Source organism: Colobus angolensis, unplaced genomic scaffold, assembly GCF_000951035.1.
Source record: "Colobus angolensis palliatus isolate OR3802 unplaced genomic scaffold, Cang.pa_1.0 Scaffold27, whole genome shotgun sequence".
Lineage (NCBI taxonomy): Eukaryota > Metazoa > Chordata > Mammalia > Primates > Cercopithecidae > Colobus > Colobus angolensis.
In genome coordinates, this window is record NW_012115932.1 from 1,256,423 (window position 1) to 1,273,841 (window position 17,419).

The window sequence follows — 17,419 nt, forward strand, 5'->3', positions numbered from 1 at the left end:
ATAACCAAAGCAGCATTTTAAAAGAACAGCTAACAGTCATTGATTGTGTATTATACGTCAAGCAAAGTGCAAAGTGTTTTATTCAATAGCCATTCCACACATCTGTACTGAGAACCCACTGTGTGACAGGAACTGTTCTCAGCACGGGAAAGAGCATGATCAAAGCAAAGTCCCTGCTGTCAAGGAGCCTGCACTCCTCACCTATTGTAAATCCACCAATGATGTCAATATTGTTATTCCCATTTTACGGATGAGAAAACTGAGACTAGATAGCTTAAGTAGCTTGGCAGGGTTTAAACCAGGAACTGTCTGGCTCCAGAATCTAAATTCATCACAACTTAAAAATACTGTCCTCTGAGGGCTTAGTCTGTGCAATGCCTGACATGGACATGGCATTTATGATCCATTCTGCAGAAGGAAGGCAAGGAATTCAAAGGTGGAAAGGACTTGCCACTTCTCGTCCAGGGCTAGCTGTGTGTATATGAGCCACCTCCTTCTGCTCCAGGCTCCCACCTTCCTGAGACTCTGCCCAACCTCTCTGCATCCCAGGACTTCCAACACAGAAGGAAGCTTTTAATGGTCTGGTCTACTCTCGTTTTACAGAAGAGAGGAAAGCCCACCCAAAAAAAGAACTTGCCCAAGCTCACCTAATGAGTTAATGTGCCAGCCGGGGCAAATCCCAGCTCTCCTAACGTCCAGGTTCATGATGCTGGGGTATGCCCCTGACCTCACTCCCACTGATCACCCACCCCACTCCCAGGACTTAGCCACCTTTCGGATAGAGTAGAGTCTGTGGAGAGACCAGCCTGGCCACAGCAAAGACAAGGAAAAAATTTAATGAGGAGAGGGAAACACAGAGATCCACACAGCCAGGAAGTATGGAGCTAGATCTTAAACGTGGATCCCTTGACTTTACATTTTGAGCTTATTCCAGGCCATCGTGTGCACTTTCCTACACATTCTCCTGCATTCATTTTCAAGCTCATATCTCCCTTTCTCCCTCTCTCACACAATCTGAGTCCAGGGACCATGGTTAGGGTATAATTACAGTGAGAGTGAGCCCTATGTTTTTGAAGGCAGGGCTGCTGTAATATAAGGGTGATCCATCAAATAGACCACAATGGATGATTTACTGTATGCCTCTGAAAGACTTTCTATATAATGAAAATCTGTCAGACATTAGTACAAATGATATTATGCAACCATTAAAAGAATGAGACAGATCTATGTATACCTAAAACAAAATGCTAAGTTGGAAAAAAAATACAAAACTGTATGCATAAGGTAACCTCATTTGGATTAAATACGTTCATATATTACATATATATATATATATATATACACACACACACACAAACACACACACATACAATTATGCATTTCAATTAAGGATACCTCCAACAGTAATTAAGGATACCTCCAACAGTAATAACAGATGGAGAATGAGATTGGTTGGAAGGGTAGGACAAGATAAACAACTTTCATTTTTTAAAGCTTACACATTCCTGCATGATTTGAACATTTAATACTAAACCTGTATTAGTTATATAATGATAATTGTTAACAAATTTTTTTTAAACAAGTAAACAACTTATCAAACAGATACACCTCTGCTATTGACAGTGAACTACAGACACACACACAGAGTTTCCCAGAACACACAGGCTCAGTCAGAGATACCTTAACCCAGTGTAGATATTTAGAGAATGTCATAATCTGAGACAGGCTTGGGAGAATGACACTTGACATCCCCAGTGAGATGGGATGCCACGTCTTTTCACTGGTGTTTTTTTTTTTGTTTTTTTTTTTTGAGATGGGGTCTTGCTCTGTCGCTCAAGCTGGAGTGCAGTGGTACGATCTCAGCTCACTGCAATCTCCACCTCCCGGGTTCAAACGGTTCTCCTGCCTCAGCCTCCCAAGTACCTGGGTCTACAGGCATGCACCACCACACTCGGCTATTTTTTATATTTTTAGTGGAAATGCGGTTTTGCCATGTTGGCCAGGCTGGTCTCAAAACTCCTGACCTCAAGTGATCCGCCCGCCTCAGCCTCCCAAAGTGTTGGAATTACAGGCGTGAGCCACCGCACCCAGCCTATTGGTGTCATTTATAAGTACCTATAGATATCAATCAATTCTCAAAGGGTCCAGGGGCCCAAATAAGATTACAGACATTATACTTCTGTATTAGTCCGTTTTCACACTGCTATAAAGAACTACTTGAGACTGGGTAATTTATAAAGGAAAGAGGTTGAGCTGACTCACAGTTCTGCATGACTGGGGAGGCCTCACAAAACTTACAGTCATGGCGGATGGCCAAAGGAAAGCGAGCACCTTTTGCACAAGATGGCAGGAGAGAGGGAGCACAAGGGAAACTGACACTTTTTTTTTTTTTTTTAAGACAGTCTCGCTCTGTCGCCCAGGCTGGAGTGCAGTGGCACAATCTCAGCGCACTGCAAGCTCTGCCTCCTGGGTTCACACCATTCTCCTGCCTCAGCCTCCCAAATAGCTGGGACTACAGGTGCCCGCCACTTACGCCCAGCTAACTTTTTGTATTTTTAGTAGAGACGGGGTTTCACCGTGTTAGCCAGGATGATATCGATCTCCTGATCTCATGATCCACCCGCCTCGGCCTCCCAAAGTGCTGGGATTACAGGCGTGAGCCACCACGCGCAGCCGGAAACTGACACTTTTAAACCATCAGATCTTGTAAGAACTCCCTCACTATCACCAGAACAGCACGGGGAAACTGTTCCCATGATTCAATCACCCCCCACCAGGTCCCTCCCTCAACACATGGGGATTACAATTCGAGATCAGATTTGGGTGGAGACACAGAGCCAAACCATATCAATTACATATCTATGTTCTTTTTCCGCAAGGAATATTCCTAAAAGGATATATAAGAAACTAGTAACAACGGTTGTCTCTGGGAAGGGGGGAAATGTGGAAATCTGGGGTAAAAAGAGACGTATCTCTCATTGTACACGCTTTTGTACTTTTTGAATTTATTTTTACTAAGATCATATATGACTTCTTCAATTAAAGTAACCTAAAGAACTGCTTTGGAGAGAAGAGGGGGCCTAGCAACCATCTAGAAGCTCAGCTGAATTCCTCTTGGTATCATCAGCTTGAAGATCTCACTTGATAGAAATCCTACCTATTTTCTCCAATCACGGGATCTTGTTTCCAGGACAGAAGAACAATCACTATGGAGATTTTTCACTGCAGCGGTGCTTTATGAGTTTTGGGAGGCGCCTTGAGTTTTGATGACATGGGTTGAGTACTGCTGCTGTTGCAGCTGCTCCTTCTCCAGGGTCCAAATGGAACCATCTGGCATGAGTCTCCAGCTCTTAAATCAGTCCACCCACAGCCTTGGTTTCTTAAGGCGTGTGTAGTGAGAAGACTGGGAAATTAAGGCAGGTGGACCTCACCAGACGGAAGCATGCAAAACAGAAACACATGGACAGCTCACCCAGTATCCCCCTCCCTGTCAGCACTGCTGCTGGAATGATTTACAAGACACCAAGCCAAGTTCCCACTGCTCCAGACTGAGGGGATGGAGGAAGAGGCAGACAGAAGCAGGTCACACCTGCATGTTCTTTTTCCTCCTTCTTGGGACAAACTTTGTTTACTTGCAGACTGCAGGTGGCGGTGGCTGGGCTTGTAAATACCACTGTGAGGCCAGTTAGCTTGGCTTAACCAGGTCACTTAAACAGAGGGGATTTGGGGCCACTCTGTTATTGCTTCCCATCCAAAGCCCATTTCCTGCCTAATTTCCTCCAGCCAACTCACCATGCAGCATTCAAATAAAGTCATGGCCCAATTTATAAACAGACACTTGGGACCTGCAGTGTGAGAAACCTTCCATTTGTATAGGAGCCTGCATAAGTCTTAGCATGGTTTCACCAATGTAAGATGAGGAGAAACCCTTACATTTAAAAGTACCATGATTACAGCAATAATCTCTATCATGCCTAATATTGATGCTCACTTTATTGACAAGGAAACTGAGGGCTCCAAAATTACAATGCTGGTTTTCCCTCCACCTGTGTAGGGCACTGGCATCAGGAAGACACTCAATGTCAATTTGTGAATGAAAAAGGCAATCACTGAATGAATGAATCAATCAGGCAATAGAGGAAGAACACACAATGGAGCCACCTCCTATCAGCTCACAAGAGCCAATCCAAGGCATATCTTCCCAATTCTGCCTGCAATAACATCACATCGGTAGCTTGAAATTGATCATGGTGGGATTATCTTTGCCAGCATATTGGCAGATGCTACAAATCAGGGCTTTTTCCTTTTTGTCATAGAGCCAGTTTACACTGGGCTGAAGTGTCTCTCACTGAGCCTGTGTATTCTGGGAAACTGTAGCTCACTGTCTGTCACTGCACAGAGGCACCACATAGTACAGGCAATCAAAACCCAGGCAATTAGTATATACAATGAGATATCAGGTTTTTTAGATCATCATCCTTCTTCAAAAAAAAGGGGAGGAGAAGGAGATTGAAAGTGGGCTACATAAATAAGACTTACTATGTCAACATACATGTGTAGATTCTATTGCATGCAAGGCATTAGGGCAGGCTGGTGGAGAGAAACAGATATGTGAGATATACTACATATTCTCAAGGAACACACATTCTTAGGTAGAGACTATCATGTGCACACAAATCATGTGGGAATCTTGGTAAAATGCAGATTAAAATCCAGTAGGTCTGCGTGGAACCTGAGAAGCTGCATTTTGAACAAACTCCCAGGTAAAGTTGACGCTACCCATCCATGGACCACACCTAGAGAAGCAAAGGCCTAGGAGGTCACTGCATGCTGACAGTGTGCCGCTGCAAGTTCCTAGGTAAGATGGCTATTCACAAGCTGAATCCTCACAACCACAGGCATATATTCTTTTTATCCACATTTTACAAATGAGACCATTGAGACCCAAGGTCACCCAGCTGGTAAACTGCTACCAGCTCAAAGCCAGGTAGTCTCACTCAGAGAAGGAAGGGTCACTCCCAAAAGCACATTCTGGTGGGAACTTTTCAATTGATTTTCTGTCTTGAAAGTTATCCTTGCCTCTCCTTTCTCTTCCTACTCTCTGTTCATTAACCGTCCATTTCCTATTTCACCACCTCCAAGTACTCCCAAAGAAGAATTGAGGAGGTGTGGAACCAAATGCTCAAACTCATCCATTGCGAGCATATTAGCCATGTGTCTTCTTTTTTATCTTCTGTTTCTTTGACATCTGGGTCTTGCTGACCATAGAGGGACTGCCCCTTCCAGGGTTAGCCAACTCCTAGAGATGGTCAATAATTTCCCAGCTACCTTGCCTTTCAAATGCAAGCCAATCAATCCAGAGTCCATACCCTAGCCATCTGTTTTATGGGGCTTTCAACCTCTGGGCCACTATCCCCCTTCCCTAATCACCCCAGAACCAGGTATAGGACAACTAAGGACAGAGAGCCAATAAACCCCAGAGCCTGCTGAAATGATGCAAACTAGCCAATCCTAAACCTGCTTACTCTGCCTCACCCATTCCTTCCTGCAGAAACCACAAGAAGGGCTTCTGCTGACATTTCTCTAGGCTCCCTCGGCCTGCTGACCCACCCCAGTGCCTCCCCAGGCCACCCCCATGGCACAGCTGGGCCCCTCCTTTTTCTGTGAGTATCACCATCTTTTCAATGGCAGTCATCTCCTGATTTTTCGGCCTCACCATACCTAAATAATAACAAAACCTACATTTTAAAACATCAAGTTTCATCAGGAAAGTTAAATCCCAATGGATTTGTGGATTACCTAGGCTTTCCCTTGCCCGTCCTCCCAGGCTCAGCCCCTCTCTGGGCTGGCTTGCACACATTCTCAATGGACTCCTTCCCAAGGTCCTTGCCTTAGCCTTGTCTGTCTTGAAACTTCCATTTCTGGGGAGAGTGCCAGGTGCCACCTGTAGCCTTAGGGTCTCTTACCTAATTCCCCGGCAGGTGCTGAGCGTGACACTGGACAGCTCTGTCTCCCTCACTGTGCCGTGGTAAAAGCAGTGATCCTAACAAGGAGAAAGGAGGTGGTCAGGCTAAAGAACACTGATTAAGTATGGCAACGTTAATGTCTCAGGATGGTGATGGGTGACTCATGGCTTATTATATACCTACCCAACTTTATAGCACCTTACAACCTGCAAAGAGCTTTCCAAGACACAATTTCATTTGATTCCCATAATAATCCTTGGAGACGGGGCAGGGCAGATGTCATTATCTCCATGAAGCTGATGAAAGGCTGAGGCTCAAAGGAGCAAAGAGATTTGCCCAAGGTCTCCCTGCTGTTTGGGAAATCCAGTATTTTCCTAGTTCAGAGCTCTTTCCATGGCATGCTGTTGGCCACAGAAAACACTGATTCCTGAAAGAGCCTGCCTCCCCACCAACGTTATCTTTGCAACCCCCTGCAATGAGTTGAATAGAACCCCCTAAAATTCATGTCCCCCTCAAAATGTGATTTTATTTGGAAATAGGGTCTTGCAGATGTAATTAAATTAAGGTGATGTCATGCTGGGCCAGGCGTGGTGGCTCACACCTGTAATCCCAGCACTTTGGGAGGCCGAGGCAGATGGATCACTTGAGGTCAGGAGTTCCAGACCACCCTGGCCAACTTGGTGAAACCCCGTCTCTACTAAAAATACAAAAATCAGGCAGGTGTGGTGGTGCACACCTATAATCCCAGCTACTCGGGAGACTGAGGCAGGAGAATTGCTTAAGCCCAGGAGGTGGAGGCTGCGGTGAGCCGAGATTGCACCACTGCACTCCAGCCTGAGTGACAGAGTGAGATTCTGTCTCAATGAAAAGGAAAAAAAAAGAGGTGGTGTCATGCTGAATTAGAGCAGGTCCTAAATCCAATGATTTGTGTCCTTCTAAGAAGAGGGAAGGACACAGGGAGACACACACAGAGAAAGAGAAGAAGGCCATGAAGATGGAGGCAGAGACTAGAGTGATGAAGCTGCAAGCCAAGGAACACCAAGGATGGCCAGAAGCCACCAGAAGCTAGAAGAGCCTGGAAGGACTCTCTCCAGAGGCTAGGAGGAAGTATGGCCCTGACAATACCCTGAGTTTGGACTTCTAGCCTCCAGGACTGTGAGAAAGTAAAATTCTATTGTTTTAAACATTTAAGTTTATAGTGCTTTGTTACCATAGGCCTAGGAAATGAACACTGCCTACTCTTCCACAGCTCAAGATGCTCTTCTACACGAATCCCTCCACATCTGAATCATACTTGATTTGGCACCTGTGCCCATGAGGTCTGCTGCTGCTCTCCAGCCACTGTATCTCACAGCTGTCAGAATTCCTCCATCACTACAAACAGCTGTGAGCACTGCTCTGTGCCAGGCCTGGGGCCAGCCCCTGGAGACACCATAGCCAGCAAATAGAGTCACAGCTTCAGCCTTCATGGGGCTTATGGTGTTGTGAGAGGCAGTCATTAATGAGAAATCCAAACAGATACAATTACAAACCAAAAGAAGGGGCTTGAAACAAACATTTCAGGTGCTGGCTGAGTGTTTTATAAGTCAGGTAACCATAGAATTTAGGAAGCAAATTTGCACTGTTGAGCATGCTAACGTGCTAAACCAGACAGAAGGGGATGAAATCAGGACTGTGTCCAACAAATGGAGGAGTAACAACAAGAGACACATTCCTAGAGGCTTCCTCCCAAATAAGTCAAGAGAGATGCACTGGTCAGAACAGAGAGAAGGTAAAACCCGCAGGGTAAAGCCAAGTTCTGGAAAGATCTCAAAAGGGATGGATGCAAACCACACGGTTGCAGACATGGAAGCTTTCTCTTTTCCCCCACCTCTAGGACCATGCTGCTTGCAGTTGCTTCTTTGTCCCCACCACACAGGGATGTGACCCAGTAATCAGCTATCCCATGTGTCCGTATTCTCTGGCTCCACCTCCCTCCCAGCTCTAAGCATGAGTATAGACAAATAATTAAATTCAAGCATTTTGGCATAGCCAGGCATATTTAAATCCAGGCATAAGCAGTTCCACAACCTCTCTCTGACCTTCAGTGTCTTTAGCCTCTATCCCCCAGAGTGGTGGTAAGAATATTGTACATAAAGGAGCTAGTAAGAGTACCTGGCCCAGAGTGGCAGGCAATAAACATCGGCAACCATATAATCATGAAATTCTCCTTTATCAAATAATATGGCCTCAAGGGACCTGGAAGCCCACCAAGAGGCTGAATCTAAAGCCCTAGCTGTGCCAGTGCTCCATCATATCCAGCCAGCCACGCAGCCAGATCAAAGGATACAGGCCAAGCTGACACTCAACATGGCCTCGTGCTCCAGAACACAGGTGCCCTTTCATCTGCATATGATCCGTCGGCCAGCAATGTGGCTTCTCTGCCCGTTCAAGCTCATACAGTCAGGAGGAGGGACAGAGCCAACCCCTGTCTTTGCATCAAGCTCTTCTGGACTTTAAACAAGTCAGATGTCACCCTTGAGAAGCACAAAGGAAAGTCACTGTGCTGTGATTATGAAAGAAAGTGTGGCAGGCAAAACCCTCCTGGCCAGGATTCCAACTGCTTTCAAATGCCAGCCGGTCACGTGGCTTCTCAACCTATCCCTGGGATCTGGGATTTGGAGGCCCCTCATGAAGCACTCAAGTCCTGAACCTGGTCCTTAGAACTCAACAGGGAAGCCACGAACCCTGTAGCACAGGATTATTCATGGGGAGAAGAGGGGCCGGGCCTGTGTGGGGTAAATGGGGCTCAGAGAAGTTGGAATGACCGAGAATCAAGGACTTCAGAAACATATGTCGGTATAGTTTCAAAACGCTGGTTAATAGAAAGAACTGGGGCTAGGCGCAGTGGCTCACGCCTGTAATCCCAGCACTTTGGGAGATCGAGGTGGGCAGATCACGAGGTCAAGAAATCTAGACCATACTGGCCAATATAGTGAAACTGTCTTTATTACAAATACACAAAATTAGCTGGGCATGGTGGTGTGCGCCTGTCATCCCAGCTACTCAGGAGGCTGAGGCAGGAGAATTGCTTGAACCCAGGAGGCGGAGGTTGCAGTGAGCAGAGATGGCACCACTGCACTCCAGCCTGGTGACAGAGCGAGACTCTGTCTCCAAAAAAAAAGAAAAAAGAAAAAAGAAAGAACTGAAACCCAGGGATGGCTGTGAAGAATCCCTGCACCTCTTCCTATCTTTGAATGGATGCTAAGAGTGTTCACAACTCCAGTTCTCTCGAAAATAGAGCACCTGACTTTTGTAACATGCTTTATAATTTACAGAGCTTTCACATACACTATCTCATGTGACGACGACACCTACAACTTACTATTATTAACAGTAAGAGGTCAGGTGGGGTGGCTCACACCTGTAACCCCAGCACTCTGGGAGGCCAAGGCAGGCAAATCACTTGAGGCCAGGAGTTTGAGACCAGCTTGGCCAACATGGTGAAATCCCATTTCTACTAAAAATACAAAAATTATCTGGGCGTGGTGGTGGTCGCCTGTAATCCCAGCTACTTGGGAGGCTGAGGCATGAGAATCGCTTGAATCTGGGAGGCGGAGCTTGCACTGAGTTGAGATCATGCCACTGCACTCCCGTATGGGCAACAGAGTGAGACTCTATCTCAAAAAATAAAATAAAATTAAAAAAAATAAGAGCTAACATCTAACCAGGCATGGCAGCTTGTGCCTGTAATCCCAATGCTTTGGGAGGCCAAGGTGAGAGGATCACTTGAAACCAGAAGTTCAAGGCTGCGGTGAGCTGTGATCATGTCACTACACTCCAGCCTTGGGGACAGAGCGAGGCCCTATGTCTAAAATAAAAGAGCTAATATCTACCCAGCTCTTACTGCTTGAACAACTTGGGCAGATTTTTCCCTTTGATTCTGACCACAATCTTATGAGGTAGATATTATTATTGTCATATTTTAAAGGGGGGAAATTGAAAGAGAGGTTTTAAGTCATTCACAAGGTGACACAGCAAAGTGGAAACTGGAACCCCACCAGCCTGACCCCAAGCTCCATCCTCTGCCTCTCTCAGCAGTAGCAAAGGAAGAACTTGGCTAGTCAGAGCTCTTTTATCCCCAGCTTCTCTAGCAACAAAGGAGACAAGTTCTAGCCTAAGCCTTGCCACTTACTGGTTATCTGAACTTGAGCAAGTTACTTTTCCTCTTCTCTCAATTTCCTCATCTGTAAAATGTGGGGTTGGAAGAGATGTTTATGAATTCCCATAAAAATCAGTGATTCCTCTTACCCTTCCACAGCCCTGCGAGTCAGATATCAGCATATCCAATTTACAAAGGAGAAAACTCAACACTAGTGTGGTCAAGGGGGTTGTTTAAGGTCATATAACTAGTTAAAGCCAAGATAACAACCTTGGCTTCAGATCGCAAACTGTGTCATTCTTTCTGTTGGAACACATTCACAGACCCATTCCCCCAACCGCCTGACCTAGATGCAGGCTGTCGCCAAAAGGCCTGGCTGATGAGTCTTGATAAGGTTGCCAGAACTCCAGCTACCCCAGGCCAAGTTTGGTAGTAGAGTGCAGTCTCCAACATTCGGGTCAAGGGCAGCTGAGTGGTTTATTCCATTCCCATTTTTCATTGAGATCTTGGCTCCCAAATGAGAAGTCTGACTGAGAACCCCATGGGCCTGGGTGGGAGCTTTGCAAGAGTCTAGTAGCAGGGGATATAAGCAAACAATGAGTTGTCCGTCCCAAGGTTCAGCTAGGATGTGCTTCAGCCAACAAGACCTTCTGGAAGGAGGGGATTTGGGGAGAGGGGGAGTTCTCTTCCAGTCCTCTATTTCTGAAAGGCCCTTACAACATCTTTGCCTAATGCACAAGCTGAGAGCACAAAGAACAAGTCAAGAATCACTCATGAAGTCATTGCATTCCTCAGCTTCTCAGCCTGATGGGGCCACCCCAAGGGGGCTTTCATAGCAGGAAGCGTGAGCTCATGGCAAATTTGTGGACTGAGACACATTCTTGAGCTGTGGGTATAGAAGTGGCAGGATCCAAACTCAGAGGAGGGTGTTTGAAGGAGGTTGTCATAGCTAGGCTTTCTAGGCATGCCTGTTCCCCCATCCCACCCCTGCCCCTGGAGGCAGAGAACAGAGGTCTCAAGAAGAGAGGAAAAGTTTTGACCAAGGGGCATTGAAGAATATGAAGTCACAGCTAGACAGCCTCCCTGGGGATGAGAAGACACAGCCCAACTTTGCTGCAGGCACTGGCCACACTACCAACTCCTTCCCTATCCAGGAAAGTCTTGGTGAAGAAGGCAGCACTGGTCTTCGCATTCAGCCATACAATACAGCCCCTGAACTACCCAGTTACTATGCTCCAGGTCTCTTGGATCTATCAAAAACTGTGGCTGGGCACGGTGGTTCATGCCTGTAATCTCAGTGGTTTGGGAGGCTGGGGCAGGTGAATCACCTGAGGTCAGAAGTTCGAGACCAGCTTGGCCAACATGGTGAAACCCCATCTCTACCAAAAATACAACATTAGCCAGGCGTGGTGGCTCATGCCTATAATCCCAGCACTTTGGGAGGTCAAGGTGGGCGGATCACCTGAGGTCAGGAGTTTGAGAATAGCTTAGCCAACATGGTGAAACCCTGTCTCTACTAAAAATACAAAACTTAGCCAAGTGTGGCGGTGCATGCCTGTAATCCCAGCTACTCAGGAGGCTGAGACAGCAAAATCGCTTGAACCCGAGAGGCGGAGGTTGCAGTGAGCCAAGATCACACCACTGCACTCCAGCCTGGGTTACAGAGTGAGACTCTGTCACACACACACACACACAAATTACCTGTCCTGTGTCCCTTTCCCCATCCAGGAGTAATCTGGTGAACTAATCTGAGCTGCTAATGACTGATAGTGGCCAGTGTTATCTTGCTGGACACTTGCACTCCAGCAGGGATATTTTAAAGAACGGGCCTGGTAGAGTACTCAGGTTCCATGGGAAGCTGCTGGAGGAGTCCTGAGGTGGAGGGACCTCTCCTGCTGTTCTCCACACCGCACCTCCCAGTCCGTGTGCTCAGTAGTCCATTATGTCCTGCCCCAAAGGCAAAGGCCACTGCTGCTCCTGCCAGCGTGCATCTTCCCTTCTTTACCCCCATCTCACCAGCCCAGACTTTGAGAATGGTCACTTGAATCCAGGGTTTCTCAACTTGGGCACTACAGATATTTGGAGCTGGATAATTCTGTTGTGAGGGAGTCTGTCCTATGCATTATAGAATGCAGATGCCAGTAGATCCTCCCTGCCAGTCACGGCAATTAAAACTGCCTCCAAACATTACTAGGTGTCCCCTGGGGTCGGGGGAACACCATTGGTTTTCCTGGTTGAGAATCAATGTCCTGAGCCTACAAATTCCAATAAGCATCCCTGTAAGAAGAACCAGACACCATGAAATATGTATCATTCACTACCTTAAATGTCTACCAGTGGAGGGCGGCAAAGCAAACTGACATGTAACCATCTGAAAGACCATTTTCTAAATGAAAGATCTTTGACATTGTGTAAACATCCCTACTCAAAAACAACTTTGAGGGAAAAAAGTGTCCAATATGAATACAGAAGCAAAATAAGAAAATCTTCATAACTTAAAAATCACATTAAAATAGACTACAAAATGTATATGCACAGTTATTACAACTCGGTAAATGTTATACATCCATTTAAAAAGGACTGATCAAACATCTAATTGGATGAGACAACAGGATTATGAGTAAGTCATTCCTTTTACTAAAACTTTCGTTCATATGTGGGTAATTAACATAAAGTAAAGAACCTGTATGTTTCATAATAATTTGCACCAAGTGTAATCAGATGCAATTACCCTAAAATCGTCTATGTTTCTTTAGCCATTTTAGTTAGCAAAGAAGGAGGAGCACCTATGAAACATCAAATACATGTTTTGCTTCTCTTGTTTGCTCCCTTGGTCTTCACTTGGGGGAAACACTTCCTTCAGGGGAAGGACCAACTTCATCAGGCGTCTCCTGAGGTCCTAGGAGTGGTGCTGGGAGAGGACAGCTGCTGTATAGACATTTGTTGACCTGAACTCACCTCCGATTTCAGTGTGGTGGTTTGAGGGTTACCACTTGAAGTATAATGGGTTTCTGTGTAGGAAGGAGCAAAAAGTTGCCTGCAAAAAATAAAAAGAGACATTTATATCATAAGTGGGTGAACTCCATTCTCCTAGCAACAACAACTAGTGATTTTAACTGAACCAGGCAGGACTATCCCAAGCATCTCCAAGCAAAAGAAACTGGGCAGCCACTAGGGGCTAAGGAACAAAAGGGAAAACCAGAAGTTTGCTATTAATTTTATATTTAATGTAAATTATATATAATTTATCATCACTATGGGAACATCACTCCAACTACATCGAATTAACAGAACTAAAGCAATGATCTTAGTATTTGTCTGGGTCCTGGGAAAACAGACATGCAAACACATGCAAAATTTCCCAGGGCCTATGAACCCTATTGTTACCTTGGTTGATTTTTCCGGCACTGGATCTACCAATTTGTAGTATCAGCAGACCAATTTTTCTTTAAGGGTACCTCTTCTCTGATGCATATTTTGGTGAGACTGTCAATCAAGGAGTCCTACTTGGCCCTGGCCAAGGGGTGACCTGGCCAGCGGAGTGATGCTGCCAGGTCTAAACAGATGGAAGCAATGCATCTGTTCTTCTGTGCTTGCTACAAGGGTTCCCTAAGCTTCCACTGCCTGCCCTTTCTGACGCTTAGTGGTTCAGATTCCCTGAGACCTGGTAATTCTATGTTACCCTTCCAATAAATTCCTTTTTTCTTTTCTAAACTTGGACATTGGTTTCTCTCACCACAGACCCCTTGAAGGGTTAAGTGAGGTTAAGAATCTCCTCACCAAAGGTCAGGCAACTCCAAGAAATATTCTTAGAATTTCTCTAAAAATTAAAAGAAAAATACAAGAGTCAAATGGATGTTTTCAACTATTAATAGTTCAGCCTCATTAAAGGGAGAATTTATTTATAGAAAGTCAAGGTCGGCCAGGCGCGGTGGCTCAAGCCTGTAATCCCAGCACTTTGGGAGGCGAAGGCGGGTGGATCACCTGAGGTCAGGAGTTCAAGATCAGCCTGGCTAACATGGTGAAACTCCTTCTCTACTAAAAATACAAAAATTAGCTGGGCATGGTGGCGGGTGCCTCTAATCCCAGCTACTTGGGAGGCTGAGGTGGGAGAATCGCTTGAGCCTGAGAGGCAGACGTTGCAGTGAGCCGAGATCATGCCATTGCACTCCAGTCTAGGCGACAAGAGTGACACTCCAGCTCAAAAAAGAGAAAAAAAAAAAAAAAAAAAAAAGGAAAAAGAAAAAAAAAAAGTCCAGGTCAAGGGGCAAGAAAGGTTTCTAAAGGAAGGCACCATTAGAAATTGGAATCTGACAAAAAGAGAATGATGTGGCTCTATATGTACTAATATGGGAAGATGCCTAAAATGGAGTTAGACAGCAACAGTAAAGTTCTGAAGAGTTAAGTATTTTAAAAGTCCATTTCATTGAAAATCAAATACTACACACTCTAAAGCAGGCATCAGAAACAATTAGAGGCCAGGTGTGGTGGCTCAGACCTGTAATCCCAGCACGTTGAGAGGCTGAGGCAGGCGGATTGCCTGAGGTCAGGAGTTCAAGACCAGCCTGGTCAATGTGGTGAAACCCTGTCTCTACTAAAAATACAAAAATTAGCCGGGTGTGGTGGCAGGTGCCTAGTTACTAGGGAGGCTGAGGCAGGAGAACTGCTTGAACCTGCGGCGTGGAGGGTGCCGTGAGCCGAGATCACGTCATTGCACTCCAGCCTAGGTGACAAGAGCGAGACTGTCTCAAAAAAAAGGGGAAACAAATGACCTTTGTTGATGATGATTATCTCAGGAGTTGCAGAAGATGTTCACAATATAAGCTGCATATTTCTGAAGCTGGTTGACTTTTAAATTAACTGTCAGAGAGGTGTTTTGAAAACTGAAATTTTAATTTAAAACTGCTCTTAAAAAGAAGAAAATGTAGGCTGTGGCCAGCGCAGAAAGCCAAAGGAATCTGCAGGGATAACCCAGGTCTTGAAGGAGGTGACGTTTCCCAGCAAGAGAGGGTCATTGTGGAGGGTCTCTAGAATCCTCCTAGAGTCACTTCCAGCTCTAAGTTCTGGGATCGCTCAGATTTCCCTCCATCCCCAGTGTGTGGTCAGAAGGCAAATGCCACAAGAATTGTCTCCTGTACTATGTCAAGGCCTTCAACTTCTTGCCTTGGACAAGAAGAAAAGAAGCCCAACAGGAAAATGTAAAAATAAAGCAAAGCACAAACCCCAGCTTTGTGAAGAGAAATTCTCATTCACACGGAAACTTTGGGTCAGTGGCTAACTTGACAGAATCTGTCTGCCAGTCCTTTCTCTTTCTCCTTAGCATCTAACTAGCCCAAGATTCGAGGGAGGAGTCACCCATTTGCCTGAGGGAGAAAAACTGTAAGCCTCATGAGGGCAGAGGCCAAGCAGTTTTGCTCACTGGTTTATGTCAGTGCTCAACATTTGTTCAATGAAAAAACCACTTAACTAGTTACTGAATGAATGGATGGATGAGTAGTTCAGTGTACTGGGAGCTTCAGTGTCTGGACACTGGAAAAACTGAAGTTTTGATTCCAGCTCTGACAAATTTACTGTCTCTATGGCCATGAACAAGTAAATGTACATCTCTGAACCTTTGTTTCCTCTTAGACAAAAAAGAGGATGAAATACTCATTTGACAGGGCTGTGATGAGGATCAAACAACACAATAAATGTAGCAGGCTTAATGCTATGCCTGGCACAAAGTGGAGCTCGGTAAAAGTTAGTGATAATCATTATTGCTTTCAACAGGGATTATGACAGAAGAACCCAGAAAGTTTCTCTAACTTTCCCCAGCCATGAACTCCCCAGTACATCACTTAAGAGAGGTGGTAAAACGCAGTGTGCTCATTCCTGCAGCCCATTTCCTGGGTCTGCTTTCACAGACTGCGCCATGTACAGCTGATCAGGAGTTCAGAGTTTAATGGTTCATTCCAGGTGTCAGTGGGGAAGTGTGAATTTTCCCACAGAAAATGCACTCCTGGTAAAAACATTCTCAGCCTCTTCTGAGGCTCAGCAAGGGGGGAAAACAATCGTTCATCCAGTGACGTTACCCCATCATCACAGGACTCTCCGACCCTCAGCACTGAAAGGAACCCTAGAAATCATACAGTCAAACTCCAGTTACACTGTGAGCTCCCCAAAAACAGGGACCTTCGTGTCTTTGAAGGCTTCTCTCCCACCCCCAGCACCTAGCAAGCAGGCAGTACATGTGCATTCTGTGAATGAGTGGATGAGTGAATAAACTCGCAAATGAATAAATGAACTTTTTATCTCGTGTAGGAATCTGCCAGATGGCCATTCACCACTGGACACCTCCTGGGAGAGGCTGCTCCTGAGACTACCCACTCCTTATCTGACCACATACAGTAGTTAATTTTTTTACTCCAGATTAAAAACTACCCCTCTGTCACTGGCACTCACAGGCCTTCGTTCTGGCCTCTGAATCTGCATAAAACAATCTGCCATCATCTTCCACCTAACCACCCTTTCTGAAGCAGCAGTATCACCTAGAAACTAGTTAAAAATGCAAATTGTCGGGCTCCACCCAGACTCATGAATCAGATAGAAACTCTAGGGTTAGGGCCCAGCCATTTGTTTGAACAACTCTGCAACTCCCCCAGGCTAGGTCCATATACGCCCACGTGTTCAGGTGCTGCTCTCAGAACCAAAAGACACTGCTATCCCACAGAGAGGAGGGCACATGGCCACTGAGCAGCCCGGCCCAGCCCAGCTGCCCCATTCTCTGACCACATCTTGTTCTCATCTCCTCCCTAACAAGCGGCTGGCTCAGCAGACCGGCAGGAAGCCGTCTCTCACCACTGGATTGCATTAGGATTTTCAGGAAACGACTTGTGAGTGATGTGCATCCAGGAAGAGAAAGGACTGTGCAAAATTTCCCATTCCGCCCACTCCTTTTTTCTAGCTTTAATAGAAAAGCAATTTCTGTTCTACCCTGCTGCCTCCCGCTCTATCTGCCCCGTGCTCAGGAGCCCATGGACAGGCAGAAATCAGTAAGACACTGCCACGTCTCAGCACCATTAGAATAGTAGCCAGCACTACAGTTGAGCAAAATCTGTGTCACTTAGATTCGAAAGTCCCTGAGCAAAACCTGCATCTTCAGACTTCCACCTAGGAAAATAAGCTACCCCCGAATACTGGTCATAAAACATTAGGTCACTCTCTAGAAAAGAAGAACTGAAACCTGTACAAGCAGCCAGCCCCAAAAGTACAATGCAGCCTGAAAACAGCTTGGACCCATCTTTCCTAAGGCTCGGAAGCTTCAAACTCAGGA

At 45.7% G+C, this 17,419-nt stretch overlaps 1 protein-coding gene across 2 annotated transcripts in view; it reads right to left on the reverse strand.

Moving 5' to 3' along the window:
- The window catches only part of ADAM19 (ADAM metallopeptidase domain 19), a 96,626-nt gene that overhangs the window by 45,558 nt on the left and 33,649 nt on the right, over positions 1 to 17,419 (reverse strand). For both annotated transcript variants that reach the window (XM_011947672.1, XM_011947671.1), the window contains exons 4-5: positions 13,066 to 13,144; positions 5,967 to 6,043 (exon numbers count right to left, since the gene is read on the reverse strand). In XM_011947672.1, the coding sequence (XP_011803062.1) occupies positions 5,967 to 6,043; positions 13,066 to 13,144 (156 nt within the window). The remainder of the gene's footprint in view (positions 1 to 5,966; positions 6,044 to 13,065; positions 13,145 to 17,419) is intronic.